At 35.6% G+C, this 23,915-nt stretch overlaps 1 protein-coding gene and 4 pseudogenes across 1 annotated transcript; all 5 read left to right on the top strand.

Annotated features, from left to right (window-relative positions):
- Positions 1-349: 349 nt before the first annotated feature.
- On the top strand, positions 350-2,297 carry LOC120167556 (xanthotoxin 5-hydroxylase CYP82C4-like). The gene is made up of 2 exons (XM_039176536.1): positions 350-1,433; positions 1,574-2,297. Exons 1-2 carry the CDS (start codon positions 486-488, stop codon positions 2,201-2,203), a joined length of 1,578 nt encoding a protein of 525 aa, XP_039032467.1. The 5' UTR covers positions 350-485; the 3' UTR covers positions 2,204-2,297.
- A 344-nt stretch (positions 2,298-2,641) lies between these two features.
- Positions 2,642-4,524, top strand: LOC120167625 (annotated as a pseudogene).
- Positions 4,525-7,106: 2,582 nt separating this feature from the next.
- LOC120167551 lies at positions 7,107-9,352 on the top strand (annotated as a pseudogene).
- Positions 9,353-16,400: 7,048 nt separating this feature from the next.
- Positions 16,401-18,274, top strand: LOC120167487 (annotated as a pseudogene).
- Positions 18,275-22,024: 3,750 nt separating this feature from the next.
- LOC120167624 lies at positions 22,025-23,656 on the top strand (annotated as a pseudogene).
- Positions 23,657-23,915: the final 259 nt, after the last annotated feature.

Genomic DNA, 23,915 nt, shown 5'->3' with positions numbered 1-23,915 from the left:
ACAACTCTAGGTGGTTTCCTTCTAACTCGTCCACGTATAGTTTTCTTTTGGTCATTACAAAATAACGGTTAAACTACGACTTTCCTCCCTTATTATGATCAAATTTGGAATTTCTTCATCTAATTTGATTTCTCTGCTTTTATAATGCCAATGGTAAGTTCCAATAACTATATTAAAGGAATCCCGATAATAATATGACACTTGCACATTATTATTGGACGCTGATAATTTTTGTGACAAATTGAGATGGAAATGATAATTTAAGGGGTTTATTGAGAAAACATGATTGTTTAAGGATAAAACTAGGAAAAACATAGTTTAGGGTGTAAAGTGAAAAAGGAATATACTTCGATGGTTATATTATGAATTAAGCCTTAACTTTAACAGGCACGCTTTATGCAGGCTGTGCTGACGTTAGTCGTGGATATGGATTGAACAATGAATATATAAATAGAGACGAATTCTTTATCGGGACGTACTGAACAATGGATCTTTTTTTCCAATTAGCTGCCATTGCTGTCTTTCTCTCAATTTTCTTCCACAAAGTATTGCTTGGAAGGGAAAATGCAAGAAACAAGAGTAGAATGGCCCCAGAACCGCAAGGTGCGTTGCCAATTATCGGACACCTCCACCTATTGGGCGGCAGTAATCAGCTTCTCTACCGAACACTAGGAGCAATGGCTGATAAGCATGGACCTGCCTTTACAATCCGCCTAGGCAGTCGCCGTGCTTTTGTGGTTAGCAGCTGGGAAGTAGCAAAAGAATGCTTCACCATTAATGACAAAGCACTAGCTTCGCGTCCTACAACGGTAGCTGCGAAGCACATGGGATACAACTACGCTGTGTTTGGATTTGCACCTTACAGCCCCTTCTGGCGTGAGATGAGAAAAATTGCAACACTTGAACTTCTCTCGAACCGTAGGCTCGAGATGCTCAAGCACGTTCGCATTTCTGAAGTCGACATGGGAATGAGGGAACTATACAGTTTATGCTATAACAATAGCTCAAGTCCCATGCTTGTTGAACTCAAACAGTGGTTTGAAAACCTGACACTTAATGTAGTTGTACGAATGGTGGCCGGAAAATGTTATTTCGGTGCTTCCGCTGTCTGCGACGATGGCGAGGCAAGAAGGTGTCAAAAGGCAATAAGTCAGTTCTTCCATTTGATTGGCATTTTTGTTGTTTCGGATGCACTGCCGTTCCTTTGGTGGTTAGATATGCAGGGGCATGAGAAAGCAATGAAAAAGACTGCCAAGGAGTTGGATGATATACTTGAAGGCTGGCTAAAGGAACATCGTCAAAGAAGGATTTCCGGTGGAAACAAGCGTGAAGAGGACCAGGACTTTATTGATGTAATGTTGTCCCTTCAGGAGGAAGGTCAACTCTCGACTTTTCAGTTTGATGCAGATACGAGTATTAAGTCAACCTGCCTGGTATGTTGAATTTTGAAGAAACAGAATAAATCTGATTTCAGAGTTTGATTTTGATCACATTTGTTGGGTAAACAGTTTATAAGACTATTGCCTTATAGCTGATAAGCTAAACCCTTGTATCCTTATGAATTTTAATGTAGGCACTGATCCTTGGTGGCAGTGATACCACAGCAGGGACAATGACATGGGCCATATCGTTACTTTTGAAACATCGTGACATGTTAAGGAAGGCTCAAGAGGAACTAGACTTCCATGTAGGCCAAGAAAGGGCAGTCGATGACTCTGATATAAAAAATCTTGTGTATCTTCAAGCCATCATCAAAGAGACCCTACGCCTTTATCCAGCTGGTCCTCTATTAGGACCCCGGGAAGCCATGAATGATTGCACCATTGCCGGCTACCATGTCCCAGCCAACACTCGCTTGATCGTAAACGTGTGGAAAATTCAAAGAGATTCAAGAGTGTGGCCAGATCCATCTGCATTCATACCAGAAAGGTTTCTCACAAGCCATGCGGATACTGATGTTAGAGGCCAACAGTTTGAACTCATTCCATTTGGCTCGGGAAGACGTTCATGCCCTGGTGCATCATTTGCCCTACAAGTTCTTCATCTCACACTTGCTCGTTTTCTTCATGCATTTGAATTGACAACGCCTTCGAATCAACAGGTTGATATGACTGAGAGCCCTGGTTTAACCATTCCAAAAGCCACCCCACTGGACGTTCTACTTAAGCCGCGTCTCCCAGCTAATGTGTATGCATTAACATGAGCATCAATGACAATTAGCGATGTGATTTGAGTAAAATAAAAACAGCTAAAATGGAACCTTTCAGTTGATGTCACGATACGTTAATTGTGTTAAGATTTAATACTTTAGTTTTGAGTTCCGATCTTGCTTTTCATCTTCTGTAATGAAAGCCAGAACGATTATACTTGAAATGTATAATTACCGACTTGTGGTGTGGTATTTTGAATAAATAAAATTTATAAAGTAGGAATAAATGTCTTACCTATGATCTGACCAGGTAGTCTAGGCTCAACAAAAGTAAGCCGAAAGATGAGTGCTTTACCAAGAAATAATTTACGGCAAACATGAAGGCGTTGACAATAATATTCAAGTTCAATCTTATAATACCATTTCCCAGATCCCCAACCATTTGCCAAACTTGGTTCTAAAATCTTTTCAACCAAGAATATCCAAGCTATTATGGATTTTGATTTCCTCTTCCCTTACCTAAACAGTAACATTGCAGGAGTCTTTGCTATACTGATCCTCTCATTTTTCCTGGTAATTACTTGGTCTAGAAAGTCTTTGAACGCCTCGTTCAAAGATTGCTTAATTTATTTCGAATTTCAATTTAGAGTGATTTCCGAGATTTTGCTATTTTTGAAAAAATTCGGATAAAAACAGATTTTTGACTATAACAGTCCGACTTGTGGACTGATTTTCGCATTGTTTGATTTTATATTATTCAATTAAACTCTAGAAACTTTTTCTCTGGTTTTTGGGCGAATTTTATCGTGTGAATCATCTTCATGTATTAGCAGGATCCAAGCTTCCATACTTAGCAATGGGGGACTTAGCCGACAAGCATGTACCAATATTTTCCATCCGGATCGGCTTGCGCCCAGCCGTGGTAGACAGTATTTCCGAGTTGGCCAAGGAAATATTTACCAACTACGACGTAGCAGTGTCCTCGCGGCCTAAACTTACTTGCGGGAAACACATGGGCCATAATTATGCCAACTATGGTTTCTGCCCTTGTAATGCATACTGGCGTGAAATGCGCAAATTAACAGCCTCGGAGCCTTTATCAAACCGGAGACTTGAGCTTTTGAAATACATTAGAGCCTCTGAAGTGAAAAGCTCAGTGAAAGAGCTGTACAAGCTATGGGCCAATCAAAAGGTTGAGTCAACGTATGTTTTGGTTGAGATAAAGAAATGGGTCGGGGACTTGAATCTGAACGTGATTCTTCGGATGCTAGCAAGAGTTTTTTTGGTGCTGTCAAGGATAGCGATGAACAAGAGGCCATGCGATGCAGGAAGGCCATGAGGGAGTTCTTTTATTTCTCAGGGTTGTTTGTGGTATGGGATGCGATTCCTTTCCTTGGGTGGCTGGATTTGGGTGGCCATGAGAAGGCCATGAAGAAGACTGCAAAGGAATTGGATAGTATCATGGAAGAATGGTTAGAGGAGCATCGAAGGAAAAAAGAATCTTTTGAAGAGGAATCTAAAGGAGATCAAGACTTCATTGATGTGCTGCTCTCTGTTCTTGAGGGTTTGGATCTTTCAGGATATGACCCCCTGGTAAGAATTCTTCAACAAACACGAGGTTTAAAACATCAATTGCTAGGCTCGACCATGTTTTAATGGTATAACATGGTTTTGTTTTCTCTGTAGACTTTGCTTGTAGGGGGCACATATACCGTGATAGTGACAATAACTTGGACGCTGGCACTATTGATGAATAACCGCTATGTTTTGGAGAAGACTCAGGAGGAATTGGACACCCAGATTGGGAAGGGAAGACTAGTGAATGAGTCGGACATCAATAAGCTAGTGTATCTCCAAGCCATTGTAAAGGAATCACTACGCTTGTATCCTGCTGGAACACTCGCTGGTGCACGCGAATTCTCCGAAGACTGCACCGTAGGTGGTTACCTTATTCCCAAAAGGCACCCGATTGGTAGTAAACATTTGGAAAATGCAAAGGGATCCAGGACATTGATGTTAAGGGTCAGCTCATACCATTTGGTGCAGGTAGAAGATCGTGCCCGGGTATAAGCTTTGGCCTGCAAATGACTCACCTGGTCCTGGCCACCTTCCTCCATGGGTTCGACATTTTGAATCCATCGAATGAACCGGTTGACATGACTGGAAGTCCAGGACTAACAAACATCAAAGCCACCCCACTTGAAGTTCTCGTCAAGCCATGCTTATCTCCTAGTCTCTATCGATAATCATCTTCAATTGCAATAGATTTCCGTACTTTAGGTAAAGTTAATAATAAAAAAAATACTGAGATTTTTCTATGAAAAGACAAGGTAACCATGACAGCAATCGATTGAAGGTTTGCTTTCATAGAACAATCTGCTAAGCAGAGTCGTCTAGTGGCTGTGTTCTTTGAAATATCCTTATGTATGCTTGTTTAATTACTCCACTTGCTTTATTCGCATCTAGCATGTCTATACAGCCTTGTTTTTTGTTCATTGCAACTGTTTTGGTGACCAAAAGGATGAGAACATAAACTAAAGGACAATCCAACACGCTATTAACACTAAAATTCAATTGAAACTTTCTGGTTTATCTATTGGAGTTTAAGATCATCATGTGCTTGCTGACATCCTATTTACTTAAAAAAAGGCCATCTTTCTAATACAATGCCTTTTTCTTTATTACCCAAGAAAACTATAATTTACCAAGCCATGATCACAGCACTCATTTCATTTTGACCCGCAAGAAAACTATAATTCAACGAAAGTGTATCAATTGCTGCTTGGAAACTTTAATGGATGGTATTAAGATCTATTAACGTGTATCAATTGCTTGCAACCTCTTGTCTTGTTGTCAAACAACTTAATTATTCTTATAGAGACCAAATTGTTTGGAAACACGTTTCCTAGTTTAATTAGATATATCCAACTTTCTTTTATAGCTGTTTTATGATCTTATGATAATATTAGTTCTATTTTTTATTTAGGCAAATTCACAATTACTATGCAAATAATGTAATGTTGTTTCTAGAACATGTTATTAAATTTCTTTAAATGAAATTCCGATCTCATTGATAATACCTAATAGAATTTTTTCTCTCGAAATTTACAGACGATAATATCTATATTATAGATTTGTTATATTTTCAAAATAATTTATTTGAAATATTATACATTTATTATGGGAACAATTATCTCAATATAATTTGTTTTATTCATAATGTCATGACTTAAACTTTTGACATTACTTAAGGGATCTAGTGTCTTATCTTAGTAATCAATTAATTGTTAATATTATATAATTAAAATAAAATTATGTAAATATATGTTTAACACATGTCATTCAATATAAATATATGTTTAAGCATCGGTTGATTCATTGAGAGTTGAGGCCCGCTGCCCATCCTGAAATTCGAATTTTTTTCTATTAGTTTCTTATTTTATTGATGGTGGTCTCCTTGAAATTTTATTTGTGTCCATCCTAAAACCCGAATTTTCTTTGGTTGAATACCTATTTTACTGATGTTGTCCACCTTGAAATTTTATTTGCACGCACCCATTCAAAAATTGTGTTGCTAACATTTATGTGCCCATCCTAAAATATATTTATGGAATCAGTCACTATGTTTAAATAATATTTTACCCAATAAAAATTATATTATATAATTAAGAAAAGTTTAAAAAGGGACATAAAATTGTAGCTTGGCTCAACAAAAAGAGTTTAATTGAATAGCTAGATCTCACTTGCTCTGGTGAATACTCTATTCCACTGGTGTATTCAAGATTTTACCACCACTAAATAAATTAATCAACTGGCTAAGGCATCATCGTGGAATGATTCAAGGATTTTGGCATTTCTCCGTCATCGTCCTTAAAAAAGATAAATACATATATTTATATAGCGTGGTTTGTATTTTAATAATTATATTCTTAAAATGAGTAGAAATGTTTTTTTATACTAGAAAAATAAATAAAATGGTTATTTGATTATAACAATCGAAAGAAAAATATACTTATTTATGAGATGAAGTTAATGAATTGATTTGAAATATATTACACATTCATTAATTTTATTTTAATTTAAAATTTTAAAATAAATAAATATAATATGAGCGATTTCATATCCTATATGTTGAATAAATGAAACGAATTTGAACAAGGAAGGAATTCAGCTGTTGAGAGATGGTGATGCATTTTTAAGGATTTTGATCGATAGAACTTTTAGGAATTGGGGAACAAGTGAGAGACGCCAAGTAGAGGAGAGTTAAGGAGACGTGAAGGGTTTGGTTTTCATCGTTTGGATTTTAGAGGGGGGAAAACGTTGTGGTGCATGTTAATCATTTGGAATTATATCAACATGCCGAACATGTTACTTTATTTGTGTCGTCTGGTGCGACACATGATAACTAAGACGGTAAATAAGTTTATTCGAGTTTCAATATTATTGAATTTGATTTTATTCAAAAAGTTTAAATTTGAGTTCGAGTTGACTCGAAAGATTGCAAATTTAAAATTATCAAGTTCATCTCGAACTCGAAATCAAAAATTAAAAAAAGTTTAAATTCCAAATATTATTAGATTTAGCTCAGTTCAAACTCAAATATCAAGTTGTTCGCTTCGGTTTATTAAGAAATCGAGTTGAATTCGAACTCTAATCGAGTTCGTTACATTTAAATGTTGATCGAATCCAGTCCATTTAATTGTTGCAAACAATATTCGCAATTGTAATTAATTTAGTTGGGTACTCTTTTCTTCGTTGTAGAAGGGGTTTAATGAGTCCACCTAAAATTTTTAACAAAAAGAAAGTCAGACGTGATTACAAATGAAATGACAAGATTCGGCTAAAAAGCCAGTACACTAGATAGCAATTAAACGACAAATAATAGTCCCTCTCTATATGGCTTTTAAGTTGCAAGTTCAGCATGACTAGAAGCCATTCTCCTTCTATAACACATACGTAAATGCTTGCCACTTTAATATCTTCGATGAGCTGTTAGTCAATGGATTTTTTCCGGCCTTATCAGAGCACTTTTACGGCTGGGGTAGCAGCCGTTCTTCTTTTCTTCTATCTATTGGGATGGTCGAGAGTTTCCAAAAGAAAAAGAATGGCACCCCAAGCAGCAGACGCATGGCCCATTATAGGCCACCTACGACTGTTAGGAGGGCGGCAGCTACCTCACATAACGTTGGGAGCCTTGGCTCAAAAATATGGCCCCGTCTACTCCATTTGGGTTGGGATTCACCCAGGACTGGTGGTCAGTAGTTGGGAGATAGCTAAGGAAATATTCACTAATCATGATGTGGCTGTCACCAATCGTCCAGGAACCATAGCTGCAGAGCACTTAGGGTCCAGCTATGCCATGGCCGGTGTCGCACCCTATGGTTCATACTGGCGTGAAATGCGAAAAATAATCAACATAGCGCTGCTTTCGAACCGTAGAATCGAAATCCTGAAGCATGTCCGTGCATCCCAAGCAGAGGTCTCAGTCAAAGAGCTATATAAAACATGGTTAAAAGGAAGGAATGAATCGGGCCATGTTTTGGTCGAAATGAAGCAATGGTTCGGGGACTTGACGTTGAATGTAATATTGAGGATGGTAGCCGGCAAGAGGTACTTCGGTGGCGGAGCTCAGGGCGAGGAGGAGGAGGAGGCCAGACGGTGCCAAAAGGCAATTAGGGAATGGTTCCATTTGCTAGGGGTGTTTGCGTTGAAAGATGCAGTTCCTTTTCTGGGGTTTTTGGATTTGGGTGGCCACGAGAAGGCCATGAAGGAGACTGCCAAAGAATTGGATAACATGGCTAGTAAATGGTTGGAGGAGCATAAGCGGAAGAGATGTTCGAATAGAGTTACAGATCAAGATTTCATGGACGTGCTGCTTTCCCTGCTTGAGGGTACAAATCCTGCACCAGGATTTAACGTTGATACTATCACCAAAGCCAATTGCTTGGTACGCTTACTCTATCCTTTCTTTATTTTTCTTTTTCTTTAAATTAATTTAAAATAAATGCGAGGTAATATTTATTCAAAGATAAATTTCAATCATTTTAAATTAAAAGCTCACAATCTCTGACAGTTATAATGCTTGAATCTGAGACCTTATCTTACTTGATTAAAAACTAATTTCATTTAATTTGAAAATAACAACAAATTTTTTTCTTTGGTATCTGTTGAGCACATTTCTTTTCAAAGTTGAACCCATTTCTTCTGCCTTGTTTTAGATTATTTTCGGCCCAATACATTGGTCCAAGGTTACATATTTTACTCAAAAGCTCAAATAATTTTTAAGAAAAATATATGTTAAGAAGAGGTTATATGTGAAATATTTTTTAAAATTTTAAATAAATTATATGAAGTATTTTATGTGCTCTACCTTGACCTATTTAACATAAAGATTAAATGTGATTTCTTTTAACGATAAAAGTATAATACTTGACTGAAAAAAACTTATGATATTTACAGGTTTATTTTGTCGGATTATCCTCGTTTACGTAAGGATCGGGGAAGGAGTCGTGGTATGTTAAATTGCCAAAGGAAAAATAAAAGCTATGCCCAAATTAATTGGTTTTTTGCAGAATATGATCACAGGAGGAGGTGACACAACTATGGTTACACTAGCGTGGACACTTTCCTTTTTATTGAACTATGGTCAGTGGTTGCGAAAAGCTCAAGAAGAGCTTGACATTCATGTAGGCAAAGACAGGCTAGTAAACGAATCGGATCTTAGCAAGTTGGAGTGCCTTCAAGCCATAGTTAAAGAGACACTACGTTTACATCCACCGGTTTTTCTTTACTGCACGATTATGCCACGAGGATATCACGGTAAGCGGTTACCATGTTCCACGAGGTAGTTGGATATTCTTCAACATTTGGAAGATTCAAACCGATCCTAGGGTTTGGTCGGATCCATTCGAGTTCAAGCCCGAAAGGTTTTTGACTGGTCATAAAGATATCGATATCGGGGGAGATCAGTCTTTCGAATTGATCCCCTTTGGTTTTGGTAGAAGGGTTTGCCCTGGAATGTATTTCGGACTCCAGATGGTTCGCTTGACGTTGGCTAGCTTTTTGCAAGCGTTTGATGTCTCCACTCCGTCGAATGCGGGGGTCGATATGACCGAAGAGGCTGGACTAACGAACCAGAAAGCCACCCCACTTGAAGTTCTTATTAAACCCCGTCTTTCATCTATGATTTATGACTAATATTGCGGACAATATTTCTTGCTTTAAAGTAAAACTAAAAATTAATAAACAAATAAAGTAAAACTAAAAGTCCATAATAGTCGATATTGAAATGTATTTGGACAGTTTTTATTCACCATGTTTTCATATTTTGCAGAAGGACTTGCATAAATCAATATGATATGTATGATATGCTAGATATTATCTAACTATTTTCCAAGAGAGAAGTTTGACTAGGATATAAGATTATTGTACATTAAAAATAATATGAATATTTTTTATGAAGAAAAAAATATGAATATTGATTTTATATTGGTGACAATATTGAATATTGACCCAAATTAATTATCCTCAATCATCAAATACGTTGACCAATTGATAATTGTTATTTGGAAAATAAATATAAATTATAACATATCATTATGTTTTAGAAAATTAGAAATTTTAATATATCATTAATATTAAAATATAAAATTAAATAAGATACGATATAAATATAATACGAGAAAATAAAAAATACATGTATGTAACATAAAAATAATACATGTTTAACACATAAATATATATAAAGGGTTTTTTTATCTTAAAAAGTGGTTTTTTCTCTTCATTTTTTATTGATAGGTGGCGACACTAATCTTGATATTAGTTGTCATTGTTGATATTTCTTATTTTCTCTTTATTTTCTTATATTATTTCTTTGATTGCTTTTTTTTAATTTTTAATAACTCTGTCTTTATGGCACGTTTTCCTCTGTCTTTATGATATATTTTTCTCTGTCTTTTGACATATTTTTCATTGTTTGGTTGTTATTTTTGTTTATTTTTTTCAAAGTTAGATTTGACATTCGCCAGAACTGATCAAGATGACACATATTTGTTATCATGCTAATATTCTCTTATTTGGACTCTCATATTGAATTTGGATTTGTGATTTGCGTTCGTGGACTTTTTTACATGTAACTCGACTCTGATTTGCGCTTTTTCGGTGGTATTTCAATAGCTTCATTTACTGATGCAATCAGATCTGTTCGTATCTATCTTTTGTTCGAGTTTTTACTTAGGTTTTTAATCTTTTCTTTGTATGATCATTGTGTGATCTTAAGTGGCTAATTTTTGAATTACAAGAAAATATTTTAATTATGTGTTTAATTTACGATTATGATTATAAACATTTATTGTAATTTCTAGATATTTCATCTTTATTAAAATTAGCAATTTCTATAAAAAAAAATACACACACGCATAAACATATATACAAGTACTATAGAACGAATTAGTGTATCATTTTCTTATATATTTGAAATACTTAATGAATACAAATATGTATTTTTTGAATCATTATATTAATTTATGTAAAATGTATAACAATGTGAGACATGATATAATACAAAAAATTCTTTAAATTGAATTATGATAATAAATTATATAAATATAAAATAAATTAAGATACAACACGAGTAGAATATAATCAATAGAGTAAAATAAAATATAAAAAAGAAATCATCTTATTACTTGAATAGGATGCCAACAAAAGATAGATTTACTCGCATGGGAGTGGTCACACATGGTATATGTGTTTTGTGTGGTGACAATGTTGAGACCAAAAATCATCTTTTCATAGATTTACTTGAATACTACAACTGAATTATAAAAAATAAAAAATAACACCAGACACATATACGTAAAAAAATGCTTAAGGAGTTTCAATCTTGGTTAAGGAGTTTAAATAAAAAAGAAAGATCACCTTGACAAAACTAAGTTACTCCCTGTAGAAAGTCAAAAGGGTTCATTGGGAGCCTCTTCTCAATGATAGTCAGTTTCTAGAACATTAGAGGATTTAATAATCCTCTAAAACAAAATAAAGTGCACCTTAGAGCCTTCCAAAATAAAGTGGATGTTCTTTGCCTTTTGGAGACAAGAGTTAAACTAGAAAAATAAGAGGCTATTCTTAATTCTAAACTCTCCAACTGGAATGTTTGCACAAACTACGATCATGCCATCAATGGCAGAATTTGGATGCTATGGAGAAAGGGAATTAATCTTTCAATAATTCAAATTTCTAATCAATGTATCACGGCTAAAGGTTCTGCTTTTGGTAACCATGTATTCATCACAGCTATATATGGTAGTAATGAGGGAATAACTCGAAGACAAATGTGGCAATCTTTGAAGGATGTTAGTATTACTGTTAACCATTCTCCATGGGTCTTAAGTGGAGACTTTAATATTTTTCTGCATTCCCATTAAAGTTTAGACCATGAGCTTTTAGGCCCTTATTCTTCTCCTGACATGAGTGATTTTTAAGAGTTTACCCATGAGCTTAACCTCTTTGATCACCCTTATTTTGAGCCTAAATACACTTGGAGCAACAAGCAACAAGAATTTTTTCTTGCAAGAAAACTTGATAGAATCTTGATAAATCCTAGTTGGGACTCTTTCTTTCATCATTCCTTTGTGGAATTCCTTGCTCCAGGTGTTTCTGACCATAGTATGGTCATCATATGGCTTTTAAAAGAGTCCCCTACAACAAGACCAAAACCTTTCAAATTTTTTAATTTTTGGGTTTCTCATCCTCAGTTCCTTAATGTTGTTAGAAATTCTTGGTCCCAAGGTGCTCATGGCAATCCTATGATGATTTTATTCTCAAAACTTAGAATACTCAAAGATTGCCTAAAGAAATTCAACAAAGATAACTTCAGCAATATTTCGGACCGTGTGAAATTAAAGAGAATTGAGCTGGAAAAACAACAATTTCTCACTCTCAAGGGAGAGGATTCCATTGTGAATGAGCTTGAAATTCAAGATCAATTAAATAACCTTGAAGAAGCCGAATCTCTGTTCCTCAAGCAAAAGGAAAAAAGTCTAATGGGTAAAAGATGGAGATACAAACTCCAAATTTTTCCATTCCATTGTGGCCTTTAAGAACAAGAGGGATACTATAAGAGTCCTTCTTGACGATAGAGGTAATAGGCTTGAAACTTTTGATGCCATGGCTAATGAAGTCACTTATTTTTACAACAAGTTACTTGGTACTGCTGACCCTTTGGTCAAGGATATGGATTCTTCTATTCTTCAAGATCTCCTTAAATATTCTTTTCCCTCTGAAGCTTTTCCCTCTCTTGTTAAGGAAGTCTATGCTGAAGAAATTAAAAATGCCTTATTCAGTCAAGGCAATGAAAAAGCCCCTGGACCGGATGAATTCTCTTATTTCTTCTTCAAGAAATGCTGGTCAATAGTGGGAGAAGACATCATCAATGCAGTAAATTATTTTTTCAGCAATAGTTATATTCACCCTGCTTTCAATTCCACTATTATTGCTCTTGTCCCCAAAGTTTCTAATCCTTGCAATGTTAAAGACTTCAGGCCAATCTCCTGCTGTTCCGTCATCTACAAGATTATTTCTAAAATCATTCTCACAAGATTGACTGAATTCCTGCCTGACATTATCTCTTTAAACTAGACTGCCTTTATTCGAGGTCGTGATATCATCGATAATGCTCTCATTGCCCAGGAGATAGTGAAAGGATATGGTAGGAAATTCATCTCTCCAAGATGCTCAATGAAAATTGATCTTCATAAAGCTTTCGACTCATTGCATTGGAATTTTTTATTAGCAATCCTTAAAGGCCTCCATCTTCCTAAAAAATTTATTGCCTGGATAGAAATATGTTTCTCTCAAGCTAAGTATTCTATTGCTTTTAATGGAACTTTAATAGGCTATTTCAAAGGGGCCAGAGGTTTAAGACAAGAGGATCATGTTTCCCCTTATCTTTTCGTTCTAGCAATGAATGTCCTCTCTAAAATGCTAAATATAGCTGCTTCCAAAGGAGTCTTTGCTTTTCACCCAAAATGCAAGAAAATTGGGTTAACTCATCTCTCATTTGCAGATGATTTACTGATTTTCTACAAAGGAAATAAGGATTCAGTAGCTGGAGTCTTGAGTGTCCTTCATCATTTTTATCAAGTTTCTGGGGCTTCATTTAAATCCCTTCAAATGTGAGATCTTCTTTGCGGGTATCTCTCCTAGGGAAATTGAGAACCTCGAAATCATTTCTGGCTTTAAAACAGGTTGCCTGCCTGTTAGGTACCTAGGAATACCTCTTGTTACTCGAAAAATTTCTCTGAAGGACTGTGAACCACTCCTTGAAAAAATTAGGCAAAGGCTTCACCACTGGTCTACAAGAAACTTAAGTTATGCTGGCAGACTCGAGCTAATCAGATCGGTTCTTTTTAGTGTCAGTAATTTCTGGTGTAGACAATTAATCCTCTCGGTTACTGTTTTAAAGTCAGTGGACCAATTATGCTCAAGGTTCTTTTGGAAAGGAGCGAACAAATCAGCTGCAGGAGCAAGAGTTAGTTGGGACCAAATATGTCTGTTAAAATCTGAAGGAGGCTTAGGTCTGAAAAACACTACCACCTGGAACAAAGCTTGCATTATGAGCCTTATTAGAAAGATCCTTGCTGGAAACGGCTCGCTCTGGGTTGCTTGGTTAAATAGCTATGTTTTCAAGGACCATAACTTTTGGCAGTTTGACATTGGGTCTAATATCAGCTGGAAGATTAGAAGAATTCTCAAACTGAGAAATTATGCATTCCCTCTTTATTCTTCTGGTATTGAGCAGGCGAAGGAAATTGGGGGGAAAAATCCGATTGCAAGGTCAGAAAGTATACTGGCACCGTCTAGTATGGTATCCTATGCTCATTCCAAAGCATAGTTTGATTACTTGGATGGCCATCTTAAATAGGTTACCAACTTGTGATCGCTTGCAACGCATGGGATTAGTCATTGTTGGTCTGTGCGTTAATTGTAGGGCTTCTAACGAAAGCAGGGATCATTTGTTTTCTCAATGCCCCTTGGCTATAGAACTCTGGAAATTTGTTCTCCAATTGAATGGTATGAACTACACTGCAATGACTTGGGAAGAAATGGTCTCTCGCGCAAGCTCTATGTAGAAAGGGAAGTCTCTAATTACCATTATACTGAAAATTTCTTGGAATGCTTATATCTACTTTTTGTGGCAAGAACGTAATCGCAGACTATTTCAAGGAAGATCTCGAACTGTTGACAACTTGCTCAAGGAAATCATTGAAATAGTTAGTATAAGGCTTAGAGGAAAAACTATAAACAGACTTGATTGCACTAACTTCCATCTTTGTAATGCTTGGAGTATAGTTTAACCAATCTTTTGTCCTTTTGTTTGTTTGTAATGCTCCTTGCTTTGATTGGTGATTGGTTGTAAAGTTACATTGCTCTTGGATAATAAAATTCTGATTTATCCAAAAAAATGCTTAAAACAAATTATTGATGTTTAAGATTTTATATAAAATATACATGAAAAAATAGCATGTATACTTCGTTGATACACAAATTTGAATTAACCTCTAAAACCAAGTTCAAAGTCATCAATTATGATTTCTTTTTCTTTAATTACCCTTTTAATTAATTTTAATACCCTTAGTTATTTGTCATCGAGAGAACTCTTCAATTATTGTATTTAACAATATCGTGCAATTTGTTTTATTTGTCTTTTTAGTTAGTTGGACAAATGTCTTTTCCATTCAATCTCTACACTGACTAAAAATGAATTTTATCAGTACTAGGCTGCTGGAGGTTTGAATCTTACCTTGACTGCACCATAACTTTTTATCTTCATTTAGTTACATAAATAATCTGGATTTTAAAAAAAAAAATTCTCCTACTTGGGTTTATATATAAAGTTACTTGAAAGAGCCTTGTATGCATCATCTCTTTTGTTTAATAGTTTATAAAGGTTTACTATAAATAATAATAAAATGGAAGTTAAAGGATTAATTATTAATTTAAATTTTAAATATTAATAAATTAAAGTCTAATTGATTTGTTTCAAAATTAACATAAACCTAAGAAGTATTTTTTTAAAACAAAATTAAATTGAATTTATCTAATTTTAAATAAATATTTACTTGAAAATATTTAATCTTATAAATTAAAGAAGACCGAGATTAATTTTCTTATTCGTAAAATTAAGAAATATCTAAAAATAATTTGATCTAAAAAATTATTAGAGCCAAAGTCCCTCCTGCTCTGTCCGTAGTCGTCGCCTATCATTTGTTTTTAAAATACATGTTTAAAATAATATTTCTCCGATGTATTGCAATATTTTTAAAAAGATGTAATAATTTATTTTAAAAATATATTTTTATATAATTTTTTAGTCTCTTCCCTTATATAAGGTATCGTTATTTAAAAATAAATAAAATAATACGAAGATATTAATATTACAGTCGAAGCCTGTGTCAGTATAGTGAACTTTGAATTTTCAAAGGCGAAATAGAAAAATACAGGCCACATGAGTGATGAGTGACGACAGCCAGGCAAATAGTCTACTGGACCCTTGTTAGTTAATATATTTTTCTACTTGTATATATGATATTATTGAAAGAATTTAATAGACTAGTGGCGAGGAAACTTAACAAAAGAATAATATATATGAATTAAAGTAATAGCAAAGGCCGCCTACCAAGACCTTCTCACCCACTCTAAACATGGATAAATAAATTAAAATATTAATGTTGTAAATAAAATAAAATTAATTAAAATATATTTTTAAAATATAATTTTTATATAATATTATATTGAAATAAATGAATTAATAAATATAGATTTAATTTAATTAATTATAAAAATTGAAATAAGATTCGAACTATAATATTAATAGAAACTATATTCCCAGTTTATCGTCATGGTGGAATTGGCTTTTAGTTTAATAGCTTGTTACCGGTTTTAACTTGTTAGTTTTTTAATTTTATTATTTTTTTTCCAGGACAGACTAAATTAATTGGCGCATCTTTTATTGTTTTGTTCTTCTTCTTGCATATATGTTAGCATGGGCACCATTGTTGCTGACTCATCATGCTAACAATATATAATGCTGCTGCACCAGTATGACAACTGGAAACTCATTCAACATTGATGACTAAAAACCAATTAATAAATTAGAATAAAAATCTTGAATTCCCCCAAGGATCGATAAGTTTGTCCTGCTAGGCCATTTCAGCAAATTTATTTATTTATATGTGCAAAATGCAACACCTCCACCCATCAACTTCTTTAGCAGATCTGCACTTTCCTATCCTAGCACTGATGGATCTTCTCGATCTCCCAACTTTGGGTTACGCAGTAGTGTTAGCTATCACACTGCTGTTTTTGTACACCAAACTCAAAAATCCAAGCTCAGCAAGTGGAGGAAAAGCGGCACCCGTAGCAGCCGGTGCATGGCCATTAATCGGTCACCTCCCGCTGTTAGGGGGACCGTTGTCCCCTCACGAAACATTGGGAAACTTGGCTGATAAATATGGACCAGCCTACATGATCCGCCTTGGTGTTCATCCAGCCCTGGTGGTGAATTCCAGAGATGTGGCCAAGGAGATATTTACCACCAACGATATGGCTGTTTCCTCCCGTTCCAAATTTGCAGCCGCTGAACACCTGGGTTACAACTATGCCATGTTCGGGTTCTCTCCTTACGGACAATACTGGCGTGAAATGCGCAAAATAACGATGTTGGAGGTGCTATCAAACCACAGGATCGATCAGCTCAAGAAAGTTTTTGTGTCGGAAATACAGGGATCACTAAAACATCTATACAAAACGTGGGCTGAGAAAAAGGATGGCTCTGGTAAGGTCTTGGTTGAGATGAAGAAACATTTTGCGGACTTGACGTTGAACGTCATTCTCAGGACGGTTGCTGGGAAGAGGTATAATGTTACCGCAGAGGAAGACCAGAAAGTGGTGTCGAGATATCGCAAGGCTTTACGGGATTTCTTTCACCTGTCGGGCATATTTTTGTTGGGAGACGCAGTCCCTTTTCTCCGACGTCTGGATTTGGGCGGCTACGAGAAGAAGATGAAGAAAACTGCTAGAGAGTTGGATGAAATCGCCGATGGATGGCTCGATGACCATAGGATGGGAGGAAGTTGGGATGAAAACAAAAAAGGAGAAGGATTTCATGGATGTTATGAACTCTGTTCTTAAAGGTGCAAGTCTTGCCGGATATGATGCCGACACCATCAACAAAGCCACTTCCTTGGTACAATCTTCTTGCCTTTTTTTTATAAAAAAAAATCTTTTAATAAATATGAATTTTCTCACTAATCAATTCTAATTTCTAAAAACTATGAAATTTGCATATTGTAGAATATGATTTTAGCAGGCAGTGACACTACAACTGTTACCTTAATATGGGGTCTTTCGCTTATGTTAAACAAACCTCACACACTGAAAAAGGCTCAAGAAAGAACTAGATGCCCATGTAAGCAGGGGCAGGTTTGTGAATGAAGAAGACATCGGCAAATTGGTGTACATTCAAGCCATTGTTAAAGAGACATTAAGAATGTACCCACCTGCACCCCTTTCAGCACCCCGCGAGCTCAGTGAAAGCTGCACTATTGGGGGCTATGAAATCCCCCAAGGAACTCGTCTGATCGTGAACCTCCATAGGATTCAAAGGGACCCTAACGTATGGCCAGACCCATCGGAATTTATGCCGGAGAGGTTCCTTACTACCCACAAAGATGTGGATGTTAGAGGTCAGCATTTTGAACTGATGCCTTTTGGTAGTGGTAGGAGAAGCTGCCCTGGAACATCGTTTGCACTCCACATGCTGTATCTGACCATGTCTAATTTCTTACACGCCTTCAATTTCTCGACGCCAAATAATGGTTTGATTGACATGAGTGGCACTGTTGGATTGACTAATATTAAATCTACCCCGCTTGAAGCACTTGTCGCACCTCGCCTTGCTCCTGAGCTATATAACTAAAATCCAGGTGAAGATTGCAAGGATAAAGTGTAATGCTGACATTTTGGTTCCTTATGTTGTTGTATTATTTAGTCAGGCATTGCGCCTCTGTTACATCCCTCTCCCCTTCTTTTCAATATTTGAATAAATTAGTCGTGTTCAAAGGCCAAGTTAAGTTACAGGTGGTTTTATCATTACCTATATCATCTTGTAAAAATGATGTTTCAAGCAAACTACCTATGTACTCTGTTTTCCATTTAATTTTTGGAAGCTTCTTTTAATGCATCGGTATCAATACTCATTTTGAAAAGTGTAGTGGGATCCTAGTAGCAACTGAAGAACAAAAGCAATACTAAAGCCTCGCAAGTAGCAACCTTTAACATTGATGCCGATAACTTGACTGTGGGCTAAAATGTCTGGGGTCATACTTTTACCTTATCTTTTTTTTTTTTTTTGATAATTAAGATGTTATTACCCAAATTTAGCAAAGTTATGCTACAAAACAATCAACCAAACAAAATCTGCACAGCCTATACAAATCAGTGCACAACCTAGACAACAATAATTTGTAAATAAACTATAAACCCCAAGCATTACAAAGAAAAAGATTAGTGCTATCAAGCCAATTGAAACTTTTCCCCCTAAGGCAGAATCGAGCAGCATCAGAAATTTCAAAAAATAATTGTTCAACTGATCTAGATCGAGCTTGGAAAATTATATGATATATTTCCTGCCATAAGAAATAAATGAAAGTAAACCACGCTATCTTTAAAATGAAGGTGATAAGAGATTTTTCATTCCATAATGAGCTTGCTCTGTTAACCATAATATCCCATGACAGATTTGAAGAATTTAATCCACACTGATTCAAAACTGAATTCCATAAGCAGACAGCCATAGAACACTCAGAAAATACATGATTTCTAGACTCTTGAGAGGTTCTGCAATTAACGCATAAAGAGTCTGTGTTAATTCCCATGATTTGCATACGGTCTCTAGTAGGCAATATGTTTTGAAGAGCCATCCAAACGATAAAACTATGCTTTGGGATATGCAGTGGGAACCAGATAAGTTTATGCCAAGGTACTTTCTGCCCTTTTGTTCTAATATCTTCATAAATTTCCTTCACCGTGCATGTATCATAATTGAGAGACATTGCTTCTGATCTCAGTTTAAATATTCTTCTGGTACTCCAGCTGACGTTGGGGCCAGGATTAAACTGCCAAAAATTTTGCTCTTTAATGACATATCTATTAACCCAAGCCACCCATAGAGAACCTTCACCAGCCAACATTTTCTTTATGAGATTCACAATACAAGCTCTATTCCAATTTTTTAGATTCTTCAATCCGAGACCACCTTCTGATTTAGGAAGGCATATTTTATCCCAGCACACTCTAGCTCCAGCAGCCGGTTTGTCTGAGCCTTTCCAAAAAAATCTTATACAAAGCTGCTCCACTTTTTTAAGAATCGAAGCAGGCAAAAAAAGTTGTATGCACCAATAGTTGTTGATACTGAAAATAACAGATTTAATCAACTCGAATCTGCCAACATAACTGAGGTTCCTAGCAGACCAATGATGGAGTCTTTGCTTAATTTTAACAATAAGTGCTTCACAATCTTTCTCATTCAACTTGCGGGTGACCAGAGGAATTCCGAGATATCTGACAGGAAGTCTTTACCTTATCTTTTATAACGATGGATATATATATATATATATATATATATATATATATATATATTTAACATCGTCTTTGATCTAGTTAAGAATCAATTTTTTTTGAAATAAAATAATTAAAATATTATTTAATTTTCCTTAAGTTAATTTTTAATGTTATATTTAAAATAAATATTTTAATTTATTATAAAAAAAATTGACAACCATGCCAAATATTCTAAAATACAGAACGTATTTTTTCAAAATATTATTTAATAACATTACCTAGAAATACTTCATAATCCAGCAAGAGAACTAGCTCTAAGCCCAATATAAGACAAGTTATTGGTTTAAATTTACATAGTTTTCAATGGGTTTAACGAATGAAATTGGTCCTAAACCTCTTTTGTTAAAATTGGCCCTAAGATTAGAAATTGACATTAACTAACCCAAATTATTACATGCAAAGAGCAGGAAGGGAGAAAGTAATGCGTAGGGTACCAATGAGGACATTGGAAGTGCAAATAACTCAAATGAATTGGGCACTATAAATTGCAATGTCTAAAAGTGCTTCCATTGTAGCATAAGCTTTTCGAGCCAGTGAGGAAAGAAGAATTAGAGAGAGAATGGGAGGGGGAGAAGAAGAAGAAAGAAGGAAGGAGTCGGGTAGGAGAAAAAAAAGAATTTTTTTTATTTAAACCGAAAATTGTCGTTTTGGTCTAACCATAGTTTTCAGAACTGGACCGGTTAGCGAACCGGTCATGCTATCGGTTCACTGGTTCAACCGGTCGAACCGGTCCGACCGATCGTAAGAACCGGACGACGTCATAATTATTTAAAACATTAAATAAAAATACCAAAAATATTTAATAAAAAATAATTTTGTATATCACAAGTCATATTCAAAGCAAGTCATAACATATATGAGTTAAAAACCATAAAATCAAGTGAAACAAAATGATTCAAATTAACTACAACATAATATTTAAGATAAAACATATTAAATAATAAATATAATTATATAACTATAATTAAAAAATAAATTTGGGGCTAAAAAATCATAATAAAATGATATTGTTTGGTTTAATTTTAAAAAAAAAACAATCTCACATGGCTAAGAAACATAGAAGAACATCTCAAAAGTCTAAAGAGAAAATATGAGAACAAAACAATTCACATGGCTAAGAAACATAGAAGAGCATCCCAACTAACTTCTATAAATAATAGAGGTAATTTGACATTCAAAATCATGGAGTCTTTTAGTGAGCATAGAGTGAATTATTTTTTCACTTCAATCAAGCTCAAATTTTAGGCTTCAATCGAGCTTCTAAATTTTTTTTGACTTCAAGCCTTTTCGAGTTCAAGTTTCAATATTATATTTCGAGTTCGAGTTGAACTTGATAATTTGGAGTTCTTGAGTTTGAGTCGAGTTGAGCTTACTTTTAAAGTTTGAGTCGAGCTTAGCAATACTCGAGTTCGACTTGGCTCGTTTAACAAACGACGTCGTTTGGTTTAATTTTAAAAAAAAACAAAATTGGCTGTTTTTTCCGGTTTTCAGCCGGTCCGGTTCGAACGATTCCGACTGGTTCACTAATAATGGTTCAACTGGTTTAGTTTGAACCGAACTAGACAACGATTTTCGATTGAACCGACCGATCCGATTTTCAAAACAATGCTGGGTATACGGCTGGATGCGATTTTGGAGAGAGAAAAATTTATTATTCTTTATTGAGAATCTTTTTAATCTAAACTTAAGTATTAGATTGTGGGGAAAAAATTGCCCTAAGATAATCATCTTTTCCACCGTCTAAACAGCTCCTAAAGTTGGTGCTTTGTCCTTATTCTCCACTAATCAATCATTTCATTACTTTTCCCAGTTTCTTGTTTTTCCGGAAAAGAAAAACCTACTACGAACGAGTTTTAAAAAGATTTAACGACTTTGAAGAAATCCACCCAATGAAAACAAAGTCGCTGGCGCTGAATAACAAATAAAAAATCTTTGAAATTAAAAGTACATACGTAGATAAAAATCAATGTTAGGCCCTTGTATAAGACGGACATCTAGTTAATAAGAAAGATTTCTGAAATGAAGACACAATAATGTATTACTTTTCTCACCGAAACAATTGTCAACTGTCCTTTCATTTTCTCAAAGACGTGTAATTTTATTTCTATGAATATTTCCTGCATCTTCTTCAGATCGGGTTCTATATAATATCGTGTGTTGGAATTGAAATTGTGCTTCTCTTGCTTGCAGCTTATCTATGGATACTATTCAACTATTTACGCTTCCACTCTTTCTAATCTCCCTCGTATGTATTTCCAAAATACTCACCAGAAACACAAGTCGGAAGCCGAAACCACCGGAAGCTGGAGGCGCCTGGCCGATAATCGGTCATCTCCACCTTCTAGGGGGTTCCCAACCAATCCACATTAGCCTGGCCAACATGGCAGACAAATATGGACCAATCTTCACTATTAAGCTCGGCGTGCGTAGAGCTTTGGTAGTGAGCGATAGCGAAACTGTTAAAGAGTGTCTTACCACCAACGACAAAGCCTTCGCCACTCGTCCGAATCTAACTGCCTCGGTTCTTATGGGCTACAACAACTCCATGTTTGGCTTCGCCCCACATGGACCTTATTGGCGTCAAATGCGCAAGTTCGTTACTCTCGAGCTCCTCTCCAACAGCCGCCTTGATATGCTCAAGCACGCCCGAGAATCCGAGATAAAGTTGTCCATGCAAGAGCTGTATCAGCAATGGGACAAAAGCAAAAATATTGGCTCTGATAACTTGTCGGTAGAGATGAAGAGATGGTTTTGGGATTTAACCCTTAACGTTATTCTAAGAATGATTATAGGGAAGCGAATCCCGAGTTTCGGCAAAGATGCAGAGAATCGGGTGTTGAAAATGGCCTTGAGGGACTTCACTGAGTTGAGTGGGAAGTTCGTCGTATCTGATGCTTTGCCCTTTTTGAGATGGTTAGACATAGGAGGCGACGAGAAGGCCATGAAGAAGATAGGCGAAGACCTAGACCGATATGCCGAAGGATGGCTAGACGAGCACAGGCGAAGAAAATCGTCAGATCAGTTCAAGGACGGGGAAGATTTCATGGATGTGATGCTTTCTAAACTCAAAGATGAAGCCGACCGCGCTGCAGATATCACCAACAAAGCCACCTGTCTGGTAGATTTTAGTATTTTACTTGGTGTTAGAGTTTGACTATTTATGACAAAAGTTAAAAGAGTTTTGCCTGATTTTACAGGCTCTGGTCTTGGCGGCTGAAGACACTACAGCAGTTACATTGACATGGATCTTATCTTTGTTACTTAACAACCGTGATGCTTTAAACAAGCTACGAAATGAACTAGACATCCATGTGGGAAACAACAGGCTAGTGGAGGAAACCGACATGAAAAATTTAGTATACCTTCAAGCAGTTATCAAGGAAACAATGCGTTTATACCCTGCTGCACCAATCTCATTGATTCATGAAGCCGCCGAGGATTGCACTGTGAGTGGTTACCATGTCCCCGCAGGAACATGGCTGATCACCAATCTTTATAAGCTTCAACACGACCCACGAACATGGTCGGATCCTGACGAGTTTAGACCCGAACGGTTCTTGACTAGCCACAAACATGTTGATTTTAGAGGGCAAATTTTGAGTTTATACCGTTTAGCAGCGGAAGAAGAATGTGCCCTGGGGTTCATTTGCACTCCAAGTTTTGCAGCTTACGGTTGCTAATTTGCTGCACTTGTTCGATTTTGCAACCCCGTTAGATGAACCCATTGATATGCGCCAGGGACCAGCTTTGACACTTTCTAAAGTTACTCCACTTGATGTCCTCATCACTCCACGTCTTCCAGCTTTTGTTTACGAGATTATCGAATAACTAAGTTTTAGTTTTATTGGTATTATTATTTATTAAAATTTGTAGGTTGAGATATTTTAATAATATAATATTTAAAAGATATATAATTTCAATTCGATAATACATTTTTTTTCAAAGTTGGAGCTATGTACTTTTACGGTTCCACTTGCTTTGGCAAGTCAAATGATTGGTGTTTAATCTGATATTTAAAAATAATTTCATATTTTATGAGTTTTTATTTAAAGTAAATAATAGTATTAGTTATTAATTTGTTATTCCT

This window comes from Hibiscus syriacus, unplaced genomic scaffold (assembly GCF_006381635.1).
Source record: "Hibiscus syriacus cultivar Baekdansim isolate YM2019G1 unplaced genomic scaffold, ASM638163v2 tig00111689_pilon, whole genome shotgun sequence".
Lineage (NCBI taxonomy): Eukaryota > Viridiplantae > Streptophyta > Magnoliopsida > Malvales > Malvaceae > Hibiscus > Hibiscus syriacus.
The sequence above is the reverse complement of the archived record's forward strand: the minus strand, read 5'-3'. Positions and strand labels throughout refer to the sequence as shown.

What these genes read in the sequence shown, in the direction of transcription:
- LOC120167556 (XM_039176536.1), top strand. Translation starts at nt 486, where the DNA reads ATGGATCTTTTTTTCCAATTAGCTGCCATTGCTGTCTTTCTCTCAATT. An exon ending in GTATTAAGTCAACCTGCCTG is followed by an intron (nt 1,434 to 1,573) that starts GTATGTTGAATT and finishes ATTTTAATGTAG; the next exon opens with GCACTGATCCTTGGTGGCAG.